The 21,441-nt window shown below is 41.5% G+C and overlaps 1 protein-coding gene across 14 annotated transcripts in view; it reads left to right on the top strand.

Annotated features, from left to right (window-relative positions):
- LTBP1 (latent transforming growth factor beta binding protein 1) overlaps nt 1–21,441 on the top strand; it is a 405,463-nt gene that overhangs the window by 363,072 nt on the left and 20,950 nt on the right. For all 14 annotated transcript variants that reach the window (XM_047745652.1, XM_047745654.1, XM_047745653.1 and 11 more), the window contains 5 exons: nt 9,438–9,614; nt 10,368–10,454; nt 12,640–12,768; nt 13,451–13,591; nt 14,219–14,389. In XM_047745652.1, the coding sequence (XP_047601608.1) occupies nt 9,438–9,614; nt 10,368–10,454; nt 12,640–12,768; nt 13,451–13,591; nt 14,219–14,389 (705 nt within the window). The remainder of the gene's footprint in view (nt 1–9,437; nt 9,615–10,367; nt 10,455–12,639; nt 12,769–13,450; nt 13,592–14,218; nt 14,390–21,441) is intronic.

Genomic DNA, 21,441 nt, shown 5'->3' with positions numbered 1-21,441 from the left:
CTTGGCTCCCACCTAATTTTTTTTTTTTTTAGGTCTGGCGTAATTGTTTTCACTAATTGACATTCCTGTATGTTGCCTAAAAGCACCTGCAACAGAAATGACTAAAAAAAGTCCACGCCACTCATCACGTGTAAGAGGGTATGCACATGAAATACAGCCTGGTGCTTCTATTTCCTCAGTGCCTGTGATAATTGGTCAATAAAAATTTGACGTCCGTGGGCACTCTAAAGGAAGCATATGTAGTCTTGCCAGCTGAAGCCCTCAGGCCTTACCCACAAAACACGGCTCTCTGTCTTGATTGGTGCACAGAGGAGACTCGGGGGGTAGGAACTGGGTTTTATTTTTAAAACAGAAGGTATAAGAAAAGAACACAAAAAGATGTACGTTATAATTGAGGCAAGGGTTCCTCACTTTAAGAAAAGTGAATAAGCAAGATCAGAAATTATAGAACAGGGTGCCTGGGTGGCTCAGTGGGTTAAGCCGCTGCCTTCGGCTCAGGTCATGATCTCAGGGTCCTGGGATCGAGTCCCGCATCGGGCTCTCTGCTCAGCAGGAAGCCTGCTTCCCCCTCTCTCTTTCTCTGCCTGCCTCTCTGCCTACTTGTGATCTCTCTCTCTGTCAAATAAATAAATAAAACCTTTTAAAAATTAAAAAAAAATTATAGAACATAAGTTGGAGGGATAATTGGCACCATAAATTATAAATTTATAATTTGTAAATTATAAATTAATTGTTCTTGACACAGTTTACTTCAGGGTTTCCCTAAATTCCATTTCTCGCTAATGTGTTGCCTCACACACATATTCTTGCCTCACAAGCTCGGGCCCAGACTTCTACAACAAGGAAGCACCTTCGTGGTTTTCCAGCCCAGCTCCGATATTTCTGTGTAAGGAAGCCCAGGCCCAGAGAGAAGTTCTAAATGTTCTCCTTAGGGCCCTCTGGCTAATGCTGTGCAGAAACCCAGCTCCCAGGTCTTTTCCACATCACCATTCCACTTCTCAAGGCTGAGGACCCCATGACACCAGATTCTTCTAAAATTGGCTTCCTTTTCACTTCCTTTCTTTGTTTTGTTTTCTTTACTGAAATGATGTTCATTCTCCTCAGAAAATTGGCAAATACGAAAATAGATCAAAAATGAAAATCCCGGGCGCCTGGGTGGCTCAGTGGGTTAAGCCTCTGCCTTCAGCTCAGGTCATGATCTCAGGGTCCTGAGATTGAGTCCCGCATCGGGCTCTCTGCTCAGCAGGGAGCCTGCTTCCTCCTCTCTCTCTCTCTGCCTGCCTCTCTGTCTACTTGTGATCTCTCTCCCTGTCAAATAAATAAATAAAATATTTTTTTAAAAAAATGAAAATCCCCTGCAATGGCGCCATCCAGGGATGCTCTCTGTCACCATGCTTACCTCCAGATTCTTTGGGGGGGACATCCATGTTCTACCTACCTCCATGGGACCGTCTCCCATTTGATCCAGGGCCCTCCCACTCATTCGTCTGCGTGAAGCACTTTTCCCTTGGGTCAGTAGTGAGCTCCTACATGCTAAAGCCATTAGTCTCCCTGCTGACTCCTCAAGAAAAAATTGACAGTGGTTTCCCATCTCCCCCCACCCCTTCTTTTCCCTTTGATTGATTTTAGGACATTTGTCTTCCTTGTATCCTCCTTCCTCTTTCTCTGTTCTTTCTCTTTCTTGTTCCCAGACTCTTTTTCTGTTGCCCATTCCTTAAATAATAATGTCCTGGGGAGTTGCATGTTCAGGCCTCTTTTTACTCTCTATGCTTCTCTGGGGATATTTAATCCTCATCTCTGAGTCAACTATTACTTACGTGGTACTCACTGCCAAGTAAATACTTTCTGCCTCCTTCTCTGTCCTTAGGGCCATGCTCTTATTTCCAGCTGCCTATTATTGGACCTTTCTCCCAGGGAGTCTTGTATCTGCCCGAAATTATCCAAAATCGAATTCTTTACCATTCCTTCTCTAACCTGTGTTCACTCATTAATTGCCAAACATCAGTACGAGAAATCCTGACATCATCATACCTTAATTTTTCTCACCATTCATCCAAGCCATCATAATAACGTCCTGCCAATTCTGCTTCCACAGTGTCCTTCAAAGCTCTCCCTGCTCCTCACTCCTCCGGGCCAGTCCCTCAGCTTCTCTTACCTGGACTGTGGCAGTACCCTCCTGACTTCCCTCCAGCCTCTCCCATCAATTCCTGCTCCTTGCAGTTGCCACAGTTGATGTTTGCAAAACATGAGTCTGGTTTTATTATTTTTTTTTCTTCCAAGTTGTTACTTAAATTCCAGTTAACATACAGTGCAGCGCTGGTTTTAGGTACAGAATTTAGTGATCCATCACGTGCAACCCCCAGTGCTCATGACAGAAAGCTTCAGCTGTTTCCTACTCCCTACAGCATGAAGTCCAAATCCATTAGCAGAGCAACAGGACCCTGATACTCCATCTTACTCCTTTTTTGCATCCCCTGTAACCTTGTTCACTGCTTAGCATGCATGGTGCCTGACCTGTGAAGGCACTCAGTGACTCTTGAATCAAATTGCCTGTTTGATTTGAGAGTGTATCCGCTTTGTATCTCACCATCTCATTCCCAGGTAGTTCTATAGAATTAATATAATTATTCATTTTATCAGAGATACATTTTTATCAAAGATACAATGGGGGCCACACTTGAATGAGGAATTATGCATTTATACTTATGCATTTATACTTATAAATTGTGCATTTATACTTATGCATTTATACTATACTTATACTATAATATACTTACATATATATAAATGTACATATATGTATATATATAAATTTATATATATACATTTATGTACATTTATATATATAATTATAAATTATGCATTTATACTATAAATGTATACTTATACATTTATAAGTATAAATTATGCATTTATACTTATAAGTTATGCATTTGTATTTTATATGCATCTATAAATGCATATACTATTATGCTTTTATACTTATAATTATGCATTTATAGTCCTCTCTATGCTTGGTCAAATAACAAGTGGAACAGAAGAAAAAAAGAGCTTCCCTGCTGTCAAGGGGCACGTGCAAATCATCCTCATGGTTCTGACAATTAAACCCACACAGCATTCTTGTTCTCTTCCTGGAGAGGTAGTTTCACTATAGGTTTTATGTATGTACAATATTTTTTTAAAGACAGGAAACCACATATAAAATCATTCAACTGTTATATTTGGCAGAGTAGGGTTTTTTTAAATAATGTATTTAGTTAACCTGTAAAATAAATTAACATTGAAAGAGTTTTTTAAAAAATAATTTCTGATTAGAAAAAAAGGCCTTCGGTAGGAAAAAAATTAAAGACAGCGAGAGCACAGTATTTAAAATGTAAACATTGTAAAATGCCATCAAGCTCCTGGGGTCTTCTTGTGTATTGGTAATGGAGCTATACCATAAAATAAGGTAAGTCTATAGGAAAAGTCAAATAAGGTAAGTGTAAGGAAAACAGGCTCATTTGTTTGCAGGGTGGGGAAGCTGGGTCAGTTTTCTTCCCACATTCAGAGAGAATAGAAAAATTTTTCAAACCGTGCTTTTACTTTTAGGAAGTTTTTTTACTTGCTCTATCTAGTATCCAAAATAATATCCGAGTTTTCAGTAAAGAGATGTCCACGTTTGCACAAACCAGTAACAGTTGAACCAAGTGACAGACTCCACCTGGACGTGAGTCATTTCGTGTTCTTGAGGCTGCGGGGGAGACACCCACACCGTTGAGCTAGAAGTCACGTGGGATCCTAGCATTTGCCATGAATAGGGCCTAAAGTGGAAGGGTTTGTACATTTCCTTTTAAACATTTCCAGATATTCCATCTGTCACGTCAGATGTGGCTTTATTCTCCCAGTCGTCTTCACAAGCCCTCACGACACCTATGTGTCAGTGTTGTGACCAGGCTTTTTTTTTTTTTTTTTTCAAGATTTTATTTATTTATTTGAGAGTGTGAGCATGAGTGGGGGGAGGGGTACAGGGAGAAGCAGGGAACCAGAGGCGGTTCTGGGGTGGAGAACCCTGGGATCATGACCTGAGCAGAAGGCAGACGCTTAACGACTAAGCCACCCAAGTGCCCTGTGACCATGACAGTGCTTTTGCTGTTGTGACCTCTTCTCTTTTCTCTGTCTCCACATGCAACATCTGCTCACCTGCCTCAGCGTGTCACACCCATTTTTCCTTCCTGTGGGGCTTCATTCTGCTTTCGGGAGGCTTCTCTGTCCCTGGGCTCTTGCCCTGACTTTCCCAGTTTCCAGTATTCTCTCCCTGAGTCATAAGCTTTCTCTTTTCCCCACTCTCCCCAGCCTGTTCCTATCTCAGGCTCACTTCTCCCATTCTCTTCTCGAAAAAGAAACGAAGACCAAGATCCTTCCTTCACCCTGGCCAGTATTTATTTCCTGTCTTCTTAGCAGAGGCCCTGAGGCGACCTTCTTCCAGCAGACGGTGGTGTTGTCCCCTACCCAATACCTGAATCAGGAACTCAAATTTTACTTGTTCCTATGCCCATGCATCCCTGTCCCATCCTCGGGCTCTCAGAGTCACCCTCCCTGAACTCCTTCTGCCTCCCCTCACCGTACTCCACCCACACAGACTTCAAAACGACTATACTTTTCATTCCTCCTCACTCCTGTCACACCTTATTTCCTGTCCAGTTTTTCAGAATTATTTTTTAAGACATTGGCTCAAAGGTCAGCTCCTCCAGGCAGCCTTCCATGGTAGCCTTGCCCACCCTGGCCATGTGCAGTGTGGCTTAGGTCAGGGCCTGACTCCCCACCTGCCTGACTGCTTTAAGGATAGGAACTATGTGGAGGAATCCTCTCCCATATACTTTTCTCTTGTGCTTGGCTTTCTCATCTCCATTTTGACTTTCACACCTTTATCATTGAAGTTATTAGCCCTTATTTCCAGTCTTCCTTTTTACTTGCATCCCTTCCTGTCTGGCCCCCTCCTGTTGTCAGTGCTCATTTTCTGAAACTCACCAGTGGCTCTCTCCTGAATCCCACTTAACACTCACACACACGTCTCATCTTGCAAGTCTTTAATCGAGACAACCAGGGGGAAAAGGAAAAATAATGAATTTCCAAGCTTTCTTTTATTCCTCCTTGGAATATTACACTAGAAATTGTTTTCTCGTAAAAACATGAGTTGGTATAAAACAGTAGTGCCTGCAGAGATTTTAAAATTTTTTTAAAAAGGGACTAAAGCTTCATGAATGATTGTGTTGAAAGTAATTTACTGAACAGTACCATCATTAGAGTTTTATAAATTGATGTCTTTTTCAGGACTATGGCAGGTGTTTTTTGGGGGGAGGACACTGTATCTGAGTACTTGTGATGATACTCTTTGGTCATTGTCAAAATCCTGACTGTCTCAGAAAGGTATGAAGAGGATTATTAGCTCATAAAGACCTTCAGAATACATTGCAAATGGAAATTGAAAATAACCCATTTGTGTGTTTGTTTTTAAGATTTTATTTATTCATTTGACAGAGAGAAACAGTGAGAGGGAACACAAACAGGGGGAGTGGGAGAAGAAGAAGTAGGCTCCCCGCTGAGCAGGCAGCCAGATGCAGGGCTCAATCCTAGAACCCTCAAACCATGACCTGAGCTGAAGGCAGACGCTTAACAACGGAGCCACCCAGGCACCCCTAAAAGCCATTTAAAAAGCCCATTTAAAATGCCCAAGTCCACTTTAATTAGGAAAATGGTCCAGGTTTCTTCAACCTAACAGCAAACCTAAGATGAGACCAGGGAAGGAAACAGTCCTATAAATAAACGCCACATCCTCTTCTTTATGATGAACCAGGAGAAGATGTTTCTAGAAGGTGCTCTTCATAAGTGGCACTTGTGACTCGACCCACAACTTTCTCTTCAGAGCAAGGGAACATGATGGCCCTGTATGACCTTGTAGCTGCACCCTACCCTAGCAGAGATTTCTGCTGACCCCTCCCTTTTTATCTCAAAGAGGAGAAAGAAAGGAAAACAGCAAAGCAAAACAAACCTGTGCCCGTTCAGATGCTAGGAAGCTGAGCCCCACAGAAGAGGTTTGGGGAAAGCAGTAGGCATGACACATTGGACCCAGCCTGAATTGTCTCTTCTGGAAGGTGAGGCTGCTTGATAACCCGTACTGTCTGCTTCATGGAGTTACTCTGGATCACAAGGAAGGGCTCTGTAAAAATGGCTTCAGTAAAAGGTCCAAAAACTCACTTCTTGTCACCGTCCGTACCCTAGGATTGAACTACGCAAATTGCTGTTTATGCCCAGATGTTACACCAACCTCTTAATAAAATTAAAAAGTGACATCTGAAAATACTAGAGAAGAGACAGTTTATTTCATAGAAGTCTGTGGCTTGAAGTATGTGGTGTAGCTAATCTTATTCATAAAAGCTCTAAGAAAAATAAAATTCATTCCTTTCAATGCCTGATGCTTTTGTGTCCGTTGATTAGATGTCTTAAAATTATTTTGCAGTAGAACAATTCCTCCTGTGGCAACAGTGACCTAAACCCATACAGAGATTCTCTAAAGAAATCACATTGCATTGTGTTAATGGCTCAGTGTTCCCCAGTGGAAAAATGCTCTAGGAAGTTAATTATTTAAAGGTTAGAAAGATAGTGAAATTGCTGTTTTTCACAGAATGACCTTTGTGGACCAGTTTTTTTAAAAGAATTTGCATCTCTTTCCAAACACGGATGAGGGCCTAACCCCCAATTTCAGCTGTGTAAACACTGAATTTTCAATCTGCTTGGAGAAAAAATAAAACCTGTTAACAACCAATGTAAAACCTGAATAGTACAGTAAAGTTATTGGTCGTTTCCCTTATGCAATAACTTGTGAGTTTCCTTCCAAAGAAAAAGGAAAACAAAGATAATTTTTTTTCTTAGTTTCTGTGCTATGAGTAAAACAAACATGGTAGAAAACAGACCATATTTAGTAACACAGAAGCCTGTGGTGTCTCATTACCTATGGATGTAGCAATCTTCGTGATGTCCTCCTGTATAGTTTTCCATTTTGTAAGAAACACTATGACATACCTATGACTTTGAACACAAGAAGAAAACAGTTATTCAGCCCTCTTTTAGCACAGACTGTAAACTTGACCAATTATGGTGCTGATTTGAATAATATTTCTAAATGCATCCATTCATAGCTAGCTGCACGTTTAGGTCCTCTGAATAAAATGAGCAGAATTAGTAGTAGTAGGCTGTCATTTTATTCACAAGTGTTGGGGAAGCATTTACAAAATTTTCTACAGAGCTCATGATGGATTTTTTTTTTTAAGATTTTATTTATTTATTTATTTGACAGACAGAGATCACGAGTAGGCGGACAGGCAGGCAGAGAGGGGGTGGGGAAGCAGACTCCCCGCTGAGCAGAGAGCCCGATGCGGGACTCGATCCCAGGACCCTAGGATCATGACCTGAGCCAAAGGCAGAGGCTTTAACCCACTGAGCCACCCAGGCGCCCCATGGATTTTAATAACTTGGAATGCCCTTACATTTCCCAGAGAATTATGTGTGTAAGAGCTTGGAGACCCTCCCGAGGAGAATGAAGTGGTGGCATCTGCTCCAACCACATGGGCAAAGCCCATTTCTGTCTTCTGCACGCCTGAAAGCTAGAGGGGATGAGGGTTGTGGCAGGTTTTTATCTGATTTCACACACAAGGAAATGATTTAAAACCGCTTCATAAACTGCTGTAGAAATCAGCATTTCTGCTTTTTCCTGGACGTTTATTCCAGGTTGGAATTTGTCATCAGCTATTAACGCTGAGAGTCCAGACTGAATTATGTCAAAGATAGAATGATCTGAGACGTACCAAAATCAAGTGTGAGCAGGGATCTTTTACACTCTCATTGATGTTCTCTGTTTCGAGAGTAATGTATACGTCAGTTTTGTTTGTCGTTTTGCTTGTTTTCTTTACCATAGGAGGAAAGAAAGGGTAGTAGCTTTTCTGATAGAATTCTGTGAACTTCTATTTTAGGAAGACTTGCTATAGGGCAAATTGATCTAGTTTTCACAGTCAACCTGAACCTGCCAAAATAAATATATAGGAAACTATTGTGAAAATACCTCACTAAACTTTCCTAGTAATAGTTTATCTACCAACTGCAAAACAAAGGTAAGTGTTGACATTAACGTCTTATCCTCACTGGCAAATGTTTTTCTCTTTGTCCCTGTAATTTCTTTGTGTCTAAACATCTGGAAACAACAGCCTTCTGATAAAAATATTTTGCTGGAATTAATCTAAATAATTGTGATGGCAGTAGTCAGCTCTTTATTTGATACAGCATAAAATAAAAACTATTAATAAGTTCTAACTAAATCATAGGCAGTAATTCGACCTCTACAACCTATGGTAGGGAAGAGATTAGACTATTTTATAAGCCTAGTCTGAAACTATTGATTGTTTTTTATTTTTTTAAAGATTTTTATTTATTTATTTTGAGAGAGAGAGAGATACAGAGTGAGAGAGAGCAAGAGAGGGGAGTTCAGAGGGAGAAGCAGACTCCCCATGGAGCTGGGAGCCCAGTGTGGGACTCGATCCCAGGACTCTGGGACCATGACCTGAGCCAAAGGCAGTAGCCCAACCAACTGAGCCACCCAGGCACCCCTATTAATTGTTTTTTTTAAAAGCACATTCTTGTTCACAGACTACAAATCTGATGGGATTAAATCATTTGTGGTATTTTCTGAAAGTAGGTAGACTTTGTTCTCATTGTTTCTTTTCTGTCCCATCACTTTGTCTTTTCTCACAGAGGGTTAAACTGAGTCTGTTGGAAAATATATGAGCCCGACTAGAACCCAGCCTTGAAATTTTACCCTGAGGTTTAGCTGGTACTCATTATTTCCTTCAAAACCGTATTTTGTAGCAACTGAGGTAGACTTTCAGGAATGAAAGGTTATTTTATAGACTTTAGGTTACTGCAGTGTTTTCTGGTTATCTTATGCTGTTCTATTCAGAAAAGACTGGGACATGGTTGATTCAAATAACCACCTAAGAGTTAAATGTTTTGTGTGGCCCCACTTCTCTGGTCAAATGTTGGGGAAAATTTTCATTGATTTAAGTAGGTGTTACAGCTCATATAGAATGGCTCAATGTTTGGCAAGAAAGCATATATGGAAACTCTTGTCACGGCCAAATGTACAAGAATAAAGTAATTGGTTAACATAAAAGGAAATGATTTTGACAGATTTACACTCTTGGAGTGTGTTAGAAATCCATCAAGATTCAGGATTCCAGGCATTTTTATCTTGCAGTGGAAGAATCCACCACCACTGAAAGCAAAAGGGCCACTTTGTATAAGTGAAATGATGCTGACACACCTACCTTTTTACTGTTGTGTCTTCTCTGTTGTGATACAGATCTGATGGGTCTTGGAGGTCCTCTTCTCACTTTCTCCACTCTCTTTAGACTTAGATGAAGATCAACCCAAGGAAGAAAAGAAAGAATGCTACTATAATCTCAACGATGCCAGTCTCTGTGATAACGTGCTGGCCCCCAACGTCACCAAACAAGAGTGCTGCTGTACTTCCGGGGCCGGTTGGGGAGACAACTGTGAGATCTTTCCTTGCCCAGTGGTGGGGACTGGTAAGAACCAGCTGAGTGGTGTGTTCATAATTGGGTCTGGTCCTCTGCTGTCCAGGGCTTTGGCATGTTCTCATTTTGGTCTCTGCATTGAAGCCTCGTAACGATGGCATTGCCTGGGACCTGCCGTAACAGAGCAGAGATGAGATCACCTTGCAGTACATTTCATTCAGGCCTGGAATCCTCCCCCATCATCCTACCTCCAAATGAAATCTTAAACTTAACTTCAGTCCCATCGCAGAATACACTGTTACAATGAGGTCCCATAGGGTATTTTGGCAGAAAGGTGACTCAGTTTTATTACATTTTTTAAAAACCAGTCTTTTTTGCTAAAACTGACACCGCATTATCTGTAACTAGAGCTTGCGTATTTAGACTAAGATCTTGCCTGAATGGAATCTTACTAAACCTTTAAAACACTAGAAACCACAGAAAGGGAGAAGGAAGTCATCACATCAGCCAAAATGTAGGTAAATCAAAAGTGCATGAGCTCGGGGAGTTTTTTAAAGTTACTGGTAAACTTATAAAGCCATTAGATTTATTTGCCCCTAGTCTGTAATTTTGGAGATTGTGCTGAATGTATTTGCCCGAATTAGATGACAAGATTTGCCTTAAAGTTACTGAGTCTGAGAAAGAAAAACTGAGTTTAAAATACAAATTAATGGAGGATAATCTTATTTTTTTCTTCTTTTAATTGTTTGTTTGTTTGTTTGTTTGTTTGTTTGTTTGTTTGTTTTGGGTCTCTCCTGAACTCAGCTGAATTCACTGAAATGTGTCCTAGAGGGAAAGGTTTTGTCCCCAGTGGAGAATCCTCTTACGAGACGGGTGGTGAGAGCTATAAAGGTCAGAATCAAACAGAAGCGAATTTGCAACACACGTGCATCTCATCATTCAAGTAAAATCATGGCTTGGGTTCGACAGATTTAGAGTTCTTCTAATCATGGAAACTTATTAGAAGGTCTTTAATTCTTCTATTGGAGGGCCCCTACAGACTCCAGGCAGAGGTCTGTCTTGGGATTTAAAAAACATAGGACTGTTGTCATGTTAACCTGCTGGGTCTCCATCTCTTCCTATCTGAGATAGGAGTAATGTCTCCGAGGTTTATTGTGAGAATTAAATGAGATAACATAGTAAAAATACTTAACACAAAATTCTGTACCTACGAGGTACTTTTATAAATGTATTCTTTTATTCCAGACATATGTTAGAAATAATATCATTTAAAACCGTGTAATTTTGACTGCCGATCTGTTGGTCTGAGTGGTTATCAACAAAGTTAAGACTCTTGCCCTTTTTAGAACTCATCCCACTATGGCTAAGAGACTTTTACCAAAGGCTACAGATTCCTCATAAGGAATAGAAAAGAAGAAAACTAAAGTAGATGTGTTTTCTATATTTAATGCTATTAGTCTATAATTCTAAAATAAATGCACAGCCTTTTTGGCAAAATTTAAACCACATGTATGAATATTTCCTTGGTAACCACTCACTTTTGACATTTCCATGATAGAGGTATTATTGACATCTTATATACAATGTGGGTTCCCCCCCACTTTACATTTTAAGATTGAAAACTGCTAAGTGGCTGGAATATAGACTAAACATTTTTATTGTCCTTCCGTTGTTGAGAATAGTGTCTTAATGATAGTCAGTAGCTGGGTAAGAAATTCCATATGTGTTTTTTAAATCTTTTTATGATTTAGTCCAATTAAGTAACAAGACTTGGTTTGCAATATGTATTTAACGGTTTTCAAGTTCACAAATATCCTACTTTGTTTTTGCAGGGATATAGTTAAATCTCACTTCATATTGTGGAACAGTGCCCTGATTTTACCATAAAGTCACCCTTTCTCATATAAAAATAAGTTCCTCCTCACCCTGTCTTAGCAGTGCTGTAAATGGTTGGAATATTAGTTGCAGATCCAAACAGCCATGTATTATGGGCTTGACTTTGCCATTTTCCAGCTGTGTAACTTTGAGTGATTCATCTTTGGAGCCTATGATTTCTTTTTTTTTTTTTTTTTAAGATTTTATTTATTTATTTGACAGAGAGAGAGATCACAAGTAGGCAGAGAGGCAGGCAGACAGAGAGGGAGAAGCAGGCTCCCTGCTGAGCAGAGAGCCCGATGTGGGGCTCAATCCCAGGACCCTGAGATCGTGACCTGAGCCAAAGGCAGAGGCTTTAACCCACTGAGCCACCCAGGTGCCCCATCCTATGATTTCTTTTTAATGAGACAGCATTTGCTCTAAAATGCTAGAACTGATGATAATAATAATAGCGATGAAAGTAAGGGATACTAGTTTATGAGAGTCTGTGGATTCTTCTACATGGATTTTCTCATTCAATTGTTTGAGTCCCATCAGGCAGATGTTCCTGTTGTCTCCAACTTAGCACTGAGTAAACTGAGGTTTGCAGATGGCGAGCACTATAAATTCTGTGGAGGAGTGGGCCTGCCACCCCGCCTTAGCAACTTGTGCTTTTCTTAGCTGGTCATTATCACCAAGAAAGAAGCCTCATCGAGTCCCATCAAACTCTCCTTGGGAGTGTTCTTCGTCTCAACTAGTTAATGGGCCAAAATATACATTTATAGAAGCCACTTTTCTTAAAAGGTATATTCTTATGAAAATATCGTTGGTTGCATTGTGAAATCCATAGATTATTTCATCAAGTAGGAGGTAGCAACCCAGAGATGGTCTTTACAAGAAGACCTTCTGCACTAATGTTTTGGACATTGTTCCGTAGGTATCACAGAGTCTGTCTCCACATCTGTGAGTTAGGTCTTTAAGAATTTTCTTAAAATTTTATTCTAAATTTCTGAAAACTTTTCTAAAAATTTTTCTAAAAACTATTTCTTAAAACTATGATAAATTCTGAAAACCTTAAGAATTTTCTGTTGTTGTATCTGAAGATTCTTTGGGCTACGAATATCATAATATCTAACTTGAAGCCCCATATCGGTTAGGCTTTTCTTTTTAACTGAAAGACCTAAGCTAACTGTTCTCTTTCTCCATCCCCCCCCCCCCACAGATGCGGATGAATGCATGCTCTTTGGGCAAGAAATCTGTAAAAATGGCTTCTGTCTGAACACTCAGCCTGGTTACGAATGCTACTGTAAGCAGGGGACATACTATGATCCCGTCAAACTACAGTGCTTTGGTAAGTGTGAAGAAGCCACATTGTGCTGTGAAAATACACAGATGGAGAAAGATAAGTAAACGCTGTGTAGTAAAAACAGCTCCTTAGCATCTGAGTCACGTGTCGGAAAGATCTTCAAATGTTTTACGGATCTTTTTCTTGAGCGAAATTTAAGAAAATAAAAAACCTCCATACTCTTATTTGAACAGATTTCAAGCAAAGAGTTAATATTCAATGTGGAATTATAATTCAGGTCACTGGTTTAACCAAAGTGTTCTTTTGGTCTGGGGAGCCTCCTGTTTCATCACTCAAACCATGCAAGTGAAAGTCATTTTTAAATACTGACCCAGGCTTTAAGGCTTAAGCAGAAAACCATATACACTAGGCAGAAAAAACATAGCAAAAAGGAAATAATTTTAAAGCTATCATAAAGAGACATTTTATCTTGAATTTCGAAGCATATCCTGTTCCTAAATGTTTTCTTTCTTTCTTTAATGTCAACAGCAGGGCACCATTATTTTTCCAATCGATACAACTTAATATTTTTATAGTCAGAGCTATTCTGTCTTGGATGATGATGTGTAGTTACTGAACGTGTGGCAGCTCCTGGAATCTGGACGAAAGTTAGCAGTGTGTAAAGTTTGGGACGTGTATGAGGTACAACTGATTGCTGATTGTCTTTAATAATTTTTTTTCTCTTAAGATTTGGATGAATGTCAGGACCCCAGTAGTTGTATTGATGGCCAGTGCGTTAACACAGAAGGCTCTTATAACTGCTTCTGTACCCACCCAATGGTCCTGGATGCTTCAGAGAAAAGGTGTATACCCCCAACGGAGTCGCACGGTACGTTTGGATCTGAGATGCAAGTCTGCGTCCCAGTAAATCTCACTGTTTATCCCCGGGGAGATGATATGCTACTCGTAATTGGCATAATTGATCTATCCATCATCACTGTCAGGAGCAACCTTGGATGACGTCAGTTGAAAGGCAGGAAGTTTGGAATTGAGTACTCGAGCGGGGAAGTGTCACTAGGCCAGGGCTTTGGTGGATGAATTGGGTGAGAAAGCATGAATCTGCAAAGTGTTATGTAGAAAGAATTGGTAGGATCTGACAGAAGCGTGAGTGTTAAAAAAAAAAAAAAAAAAGGAAAGATTGGAAAATCAGAAGTGCTTTAGGATTATGGAGTGTAGAAGGGAGACAGTGCGGTGCTTTCTAGAATGATGGGAAGCTGCAGAGAGAGGGGTTTAATTGGAACATGATGGGCAGGTTGAATTTCAGCGGATGGAATGACACCCGGTGGGAGATGACAGAGGTTAGATCCATGGAAAGACCAGGCCGGCTTCAGACTTGTACTTGGAAGTCACTCTCAGAAATAGAGATGGAAACTTTGAGACTCACTGGCTTCCACCACACTGTTTATGAAATAGGAATAACAGTGCGATTGTCATGGAACCATGTTTTCCCTTTCAGAACAAATAGAAGAAACTGATGTCTACCAGGACCTGTGCTGGGAACATCTGAGCGAGGAGTATGTGTGTAGCCGGCCTCTCGTTGGCAAGCAGACGACTTACACGGAGTGCTGCTGTTTGTATGGCGAGGCCTGGGGTATGCAGTGTGCACTCTGCCCCATGAAGGATTCAGGTGAGCCCTGAGGCAGCTCCTTCTGCTGGAGTTCCTCTCCCCTCCTTTGGAGCCTGGCGATCCTTTCCCTTCTCTATCTTCAGCTTCGCTCCCAATTCCTTACTTTCATCGGAGGTGTGATGTGGGACGTGTGCTCCAGTCCAGACCCCGCCATGAATTTTTGAAACCCATTCTGTTTCACCGAAGAATGACACATGACACAAAGAAACATCGCACAACTTAGCAGTTGGTGACATACATCTTGGGAATTTATATTTCCTGACACTTCCTTTTCTTCCTACAGTCTTTCTCATTTCTAACAGTGTCTACTCAGAGCAAAAAAGTGTTAGAGACTGTAAACAATCTTTGTAGGGCAAAAATCTGGTTTTTATGTCAGCCTCTTGGTGACAGGGACCAAAAAAGGGGTTCGAACAACAAAGGAAGAGAGTAGAAAATAAGTGAAAATGTATTTCGACCAATGTCCTTTGATTTCCAGGGTTAGATTGGAGGATAAACCTTTGGCCAGACGGAAAACGCAATAGCGAGGCTCCGGGTTTATCCCCTCTCCTTGCGCTGGGGGAGGACATGGCGGTTCTGACTGTGGGTGGTCTGGTGACTGCCGGCTTGTGCGCTGACTGCGTACTTCTCTCCTTACCTCTGCAGCCACTTCCTGCTCCTTAGAGGAAAGTCCGTGAGAGTGTTGGCATATCATTTTGTCTTTGGCTATGAAATGAAATCCATTTGTTAAAGCTGGAAAGATAATGTGTGGGGGGGTATAAAGTGAAGGAGTGTGTCATGAAAACATTCTCAGAATGGTCAAGAGGGGAAGCATTTCCCAAAAAGAGGAAATGCATTGGTTTTCAGTTCATTAGAATGCAACTTTCAAGCTATTTTGTAGCTTTTCAAATTGGCAATAACCTAAAACCAGTGTAGCATTAAAAAAGAAAATGATTTGAAATGCCATAAAAGGAAAGGACTTCAAAGGATAAAGAGCAAAGACATAAAGAAATCGATGGTGATAGTAGCCCAGGACTAGAAAGAGGATGGTTAGGGGCGCCTGGGTGGCTTAGTTGGTTAAGCATCTGCCTTCCGCTCAGGTCATGATCTCAGGGTCCTGGGATCAGGCCCCGCATCAGGCTCCCTGCTCAGCGGGGAGCCTGCTTCTCCCTCTCCCTCTGCCTGCGTCTCTGCCTACTTGTGCTCTCTCTGTCTATCTCTCTCAAATAAATAAATAAAATCTTAAAAAAAAAAAAAAAAAAAGGTAAGAAAGAGGATGGGTTCTAGGGCCAGAGAGTCTCAGTTGGGGATCCAAAACGGCCCATTGAGAAAAACAACCTCACCCAGCACAGCTCATTTGTGAAACAGCAGCGCCTATGTCTCCCTTGCTGCGTTGTTTAGGGTGGGGAAGACGCAGGGAGAGCAGGAACACAGGGAAGGCTGTAATTGTTAGCATTACTGTGGCCTCCCCTCCCGGAGGCAGATGCCCACGGAGAGGAGAGTGACAGCCGTAGGAGGCTTGAGATCACAGTGCTGATCCCTCAGATCATTTTACTTAGCCAGTGGTTCTTGCTGTTTAATTTTTTTTCAAAAATAGCTATATACCCCTTCTGAAGAAATAATCGAAGAAGGTATTCCGTCCCTCTCCACCTACTGCACCACAACTGAACTCCGCTCCTCCTTATCAATATTCATTCTTGTCTACGGCCATACCACCCTGAACGCGCCCGATCTCGTCTGATCTCGGAAGCTAAGCAGGGTCGGGCCTGGTTAGTACTTGGATGGGAGATCAATATTCATTCTTAATAGTTGTTTTTTTTAATCATCAAAACCTTTTTTCTTACACATTAATTATTGTTATATAGCTGCATTTATATTCGTATTTTTTAAAGATTTATTTGAGAGAGGGAAAGCGAGCGAGCGAGCACGGACAGAGGGAGAGAAGCTTCAAGCAGACTCCCTACTGAGCAGGGGTTGAAGACGTGGGGATAGAGCTCACCACCCATGAGACCATGACTCTGAGATCATGACCTGAGCCAAAACCACGAGTCAGACGCTTGACCGACTGAGCCACTCAGACACCTGTGTGTTTAAGAGCATTATTTAAGGGCGCCTGGGTGGCTCAGTGGGTTAAAGCCCCTGCCTTTGGCTCAGGTCATGATCCCAGAGTCCTGTGATCGAGTCCCACATCAGGCTCTTTGCTCCACGGGGAGCCTGCTTTCTCTTCTCTCTCTGCCTGCCTTCCTCTCTGCCTACTTGTGATCTCTGTCTGTCAAATAAATAAAATCTTAAAAAAAAAAAGCATTATTTAAAACTGAATTCCGTATCATCCATAACACACACTTTGCTTTTCTGTTTTACTCTTCAGCATCTCTGAAATTGGGGGTATCGTACAAATGACAGCATCAAACAATGGCCACGAGCCTTTTTTTTTTTTCCACATTTTAATGTCTGCTCTATCACAATGCTTGTTACAATCTGCGGTATCTGAGAACCGCTGAAAGATGGTAACTCTTACATGGCTACACAGATTGTTCTATGGATGTGCAAGGTTTTCTTTCAAGTCACCTCCCGCCCTGGACATTGGGGTCGTTTGTCCCTCTCACCCCTTGCCGCAATCTCGATTTTCCTCTTATAAATCCAGCTGCAGGGAACCTTCATGTATGCGTCTTATATATACCTGCGGGAGAAAATTCCTACAAATGAAAATGCTGGGTCGGGAAGTATGTGCACTTTAAATTTACTGTATTACTCTGAACTTATTGTGCAAATTTGCACTCACCTTGACAGCATTTGAAATGACACTTTCCTCATACCCTTCTACCACTGGGTATTTGCAGTCTTGAGAACTGTTTTGTTATTGTTGTTGTTGTTGTTGTTTTTAAATAAAGACATTATTTATTTGCCAGAGAGATCGTAAGTGGGCAGAGAGACAGCCAGAGAGAGAGAGGGGGAAGCAGGCTCCCCGCTGAGCAGAGAGCCCGATGCGGGGCTCGATCCCAGGACCCTGAGACCATGACCTGAGCCGAAGGCAGAGGCTTAACCCACTGAGCCACCCAGGTGCCCCTTGAGAACTGTTTTTATCAGATGGGTGAGAAAAGTATCTTACATGCGTCTCACTTATTTCTAGGGAATTAGATAATCTTTTTCATGTTTTTCCCCGTCTTTCATGTTCAAATGATAGGCATTTCTTTGTCAGTGAACTGTTTATCACATCCTTTGCCCCCCCCCCTTTTTTTTTGCTTGGACTTGGTGTCTTTTTCTTACTAATTTGTAAGAGCTTTGTGCATATTCTGTTCACAAACCCAACATTTGGGTTATGGTATGTGTACTTGTCTTTCTGCAAACTCCTTTATGGAGATTCTGCACATATTTCCATTTTCTTCTGTCCCTATTCGGCTCCTGTGATATTAACTAGTTACTGCATATAAATCTGACAAGCCGTGCCTTTGAAAATCAAATTTAATTGACATAGCTTTTGGAAGAATAGTCAAGTATGTTGCTGTTAGGAATTAATCTTAGAATATTGTATCAGTTATTTTTAACTAAGACTAAACACTTTTTTTAAAATTTTTATTAACATATAATGTATTATTAGCCCCAGGGGTACAGGTCTGTGAATCACCAGGTTTACACTTCACAGCACTCACCATAGCACACACCCTCCCCAATGTCCATAACCCCAACCAGCCTCTCCCTATGCCCCTTCCCCCACCCCAGCAACCCTCAGTTTATTTTGTGAGATTAAGAGTCTCTTATGGAAGACTAAACACATTTTAAACGAATATGTGTGAACAAATACATACTGTATAACATTTTTAGGAGGGTATGGGGTATCAGGAAAAGAATGGTACCCATTGGCAAATTTAAAAAATAATTAGCATTGCTAATTATAATAGCATTATATAATTATAATAACTAGCATTGCCACACTCTTAATTTATATATGTATAGTATAGTACAGTACTTAGGATAAATTCTCCAAAAAGAATCTCTAGCCTATAGTCCACCAAATCCTCAAAGTCAGTGGTTTTCAATCTTTTATTGTTTAAACATTGGTAATTTTTTGTCCACTGAATTATTTTAAGCTGCAGCATATAAATTCATTAACCTCAAAGATGCTGGGGGAACTGGCTGGGAGAATAGCTACTTAGGCTCTTGAGGTATCTGTGAAGGACCCCAGGGTTCCAGAGAACACACACTGAAAACTGTTGTTCTAAACGGTTTAGTCGGAGGACAGGAGTAAGTTAAGCAGCCCACAAGGAGTATTTCTGTTATATCCCTACGATTATTTCTGTTATATCCCTACGATTATGGTCTTAGGCCCCACTTAGGAGTCACTCATTCTGAATCCACAGAGAAGGTCCACAGCGAAATTAAAGAGGTTTCCCCAGGGTCCCCTGACCAGCCTGCACTGCCTGCATTAGCCCCTGACATTCCGGTTGTACCTAGAGCAGACCATCTCCTGCTGGGCGTTCCTGCTGGAATAGAGTCCCTGAGGGGAGCCAGGGCACAGCCGTCAGCACAGGCTCTGCCTTTGACTCCTCCTTGCGCAACTTCTTATCTACAGAACCTTGTTACTTGGTCACTCTGTGCCTCTGTTTCCTCATGTGAAAATAATTTCACCTACCTCAGCGCTGTTTTAAGAATTGAGTAAGTTAATACAGGAACACCTAGAGGAGTCTTTGACAAGCCGTAAGATAGTAGCAGCTGTTGCTACTTACTGCTGAGTGACTCAGGTCAGATGCATTTTTCAAATGTACCTGAAATCGGAGGGTCTTATAAAATATACAGTTATCTAAGAGTGTCTGGGCATGAATGAAGGATAGACAAATGCAGAAGTAATTGTCCTTGTAGAAGACTTGCTTTTCGAGACAGCTGCTTCATAGATATCAGTGGGCGTGCCAATTACCTGTACATCTTATCAAAAACCAGATTCTGGTTTTTAGGTGAGAAGAGGTGAGCAGGGCTCGGCATTTCTAGCATGTCCCAAGATGACGCAGATGCCGCTGGTCCTCAGACCAGCACACAAGATGTTCGAAAGACATCTAAGAGCATCTACCTTGATTTTGTTAAAAACCAACTTTAAAGCTGTTACCAATTCTCCAACGAGGAAACAAAGAATGTGTGATTTTCAAACACATTTCCTCATCATTTCTGTCACTGAATCTTTTAAATATGTTGTTCATGGATATCCTGAGAGTCGAAAAGGACCACATCGTCTGTGTGTTAGTATAAGCACTGGATTCATCCCAGCCTCTCAGGCACTGAACCGTCCAGTTTCCCTAGGAGCTCAGCACTGCTTCGGGGAACAATTAGTTACTGATGGAAACAGTGCCGGGGAACTTGAGGAATAAATCGCAGCTTGTCATCAGCCTCGAGCATTAAAGTGCGGTGTAAAGTAAAGCCTTGGCTCTGGAGCGGGCTTTCACACTTCTGGTCCAACAGGTCACGGGCACTAATTCCTGCTAAGGCGGCAGCTCTGTCTGAGAATACTGGTCGTTGGAGAGGGTAGGAGGGGCTGGTTCAGTAGTGTTCTCTGAAGTTCGATGGCATCTTGAGGATTGGTACCACATGCCGGGGAAAGGACTGGAGGGGGACACATTGTGTCCGGGCAACTTTACATGAGGAGAATTGCAGAGTCGTATAATTCAGTACGTTCCTGGGGCCACTTAGGTTCCCGTCTTCATCCTCTGCTAGATGGGAGGCCAGACACCAGGCATTAGCCGAGGTTCTGGATGACTGAGGGCGACCCTGCAGGTGGGACAGCGCTTAGTCTGTGGACGGCATCGTGTGCCTTCAGCCTTCCCATCCTAGTCTGGAGGCCTCTCTTCCCTCATTCCCACTCCTGCCTCTTCTTCTCCTTTCCCTCTCCATACCTTTGGGTGCTGCCTGCTTTTAAAATGTTTGAGGAGAGGGGGCCTGAACTGCTTTGGGAGGACCCACAAGTTTGATTTCTTTATCATGATGTCTCATTCCAAACTCTGGGAGAAAAAAAACACAGTTTGGAAAACCAAGTCAGGGAAAACTGTTTTACCCACATCATTAATAGGACCGGGAGAAACTATAGCTTCAGAGCCAGGGGATAAGATTAGCCAAATGAGAGCCAGTGTCAGAGTCATCAGCTCTGCGTCAGCCTAGCACACTGCTGTGAGTAACAACAATATATATTTTACGAATTAAGGGACTAAAGCAAGGCAGTAATTCTTGATAAGTAAAACTTGGTGATGCCTTGCATTTATCTAAAATGAATTTTTAATATTTTTATTGCTGTTCTTAAAAGCATAAACTTGAATTTTCTGGAAAATGTACCTATGAATTGCAAGATATATGGGATGCTGTTATCGCATGGGAATAAAAACCCATTAACCCACATGTGAAAGAAAATTAGACACACTTTGAATACTGGAATCTAAAATACCCAGGGCTGCAGTGCCTGAGTGGCTCAGTCATTAAGCATCTGACTCTTGATTTTAGCTCAGGTCATGATCTCAGGGCTCTGGGATCAAGAACCATGGGGGAGGGGAGGAGGCCCCCTCCGTGCTCAGTGGGGAGTTAAGAATTAAGAATTCTCTTCCTCAGGTCCTCCCCCTGCTCAGGCTAGAGTGTTTGCATGTGCACACGCACGTGCTCTCTCACTCTCAAATAAATCTTAAAAATAATAATAAAATGCCCAGGGGTCCCAATGTCTATGGCTATCTCATTAAAATAATTAGGATTCTGTTAAATAAATTATCAAAATAATTTGATGTATCCTAAGTAAATTGAAGATAAAGACTTAAAGTCCTGACCTAAAACTGAAGGAATTTTGATGGGACACTTTAGTGTGTTCGGAGAGTGCCACCTATGGGTAGTATGGTGTACTGCACTACAGGTGTTGGACCCTCTGAAGTATTCTTAATGCCTAACGTCAGGTGTGGAAAGGTGAGAGTAATTTAAAAATAAATAAACAAATAAATCTCTAAGGAAACTAGTGCTGCAAAAGAGATGGGAAAATGTTAAAACAATTTTGTAAAATACTAATATTAATCAAAATGAGAGGAATGGTCCTCAGTTTTGCTGAGAGAACAGTTGGG

The sequence above is a fragment of the Lutra lutra genome, chromosome 9 (genome assembly GCF_902655055.1).
Source record: "Lutra lutra chromosome 9, mLutLut1.2, whole genome shotgun sequence".
NCBI classification, from domain to species: Eukaryota; Metazoa; Chordata; class Mammalia; order Carnivora; family Mustelidae; genus Lutra; species Lutra lutra.
The sequence above is the reverse complement of the archived record's forward strand: the minus strand, read 5'-3'. Positions and strand labels throughout refer to the sequence as shown.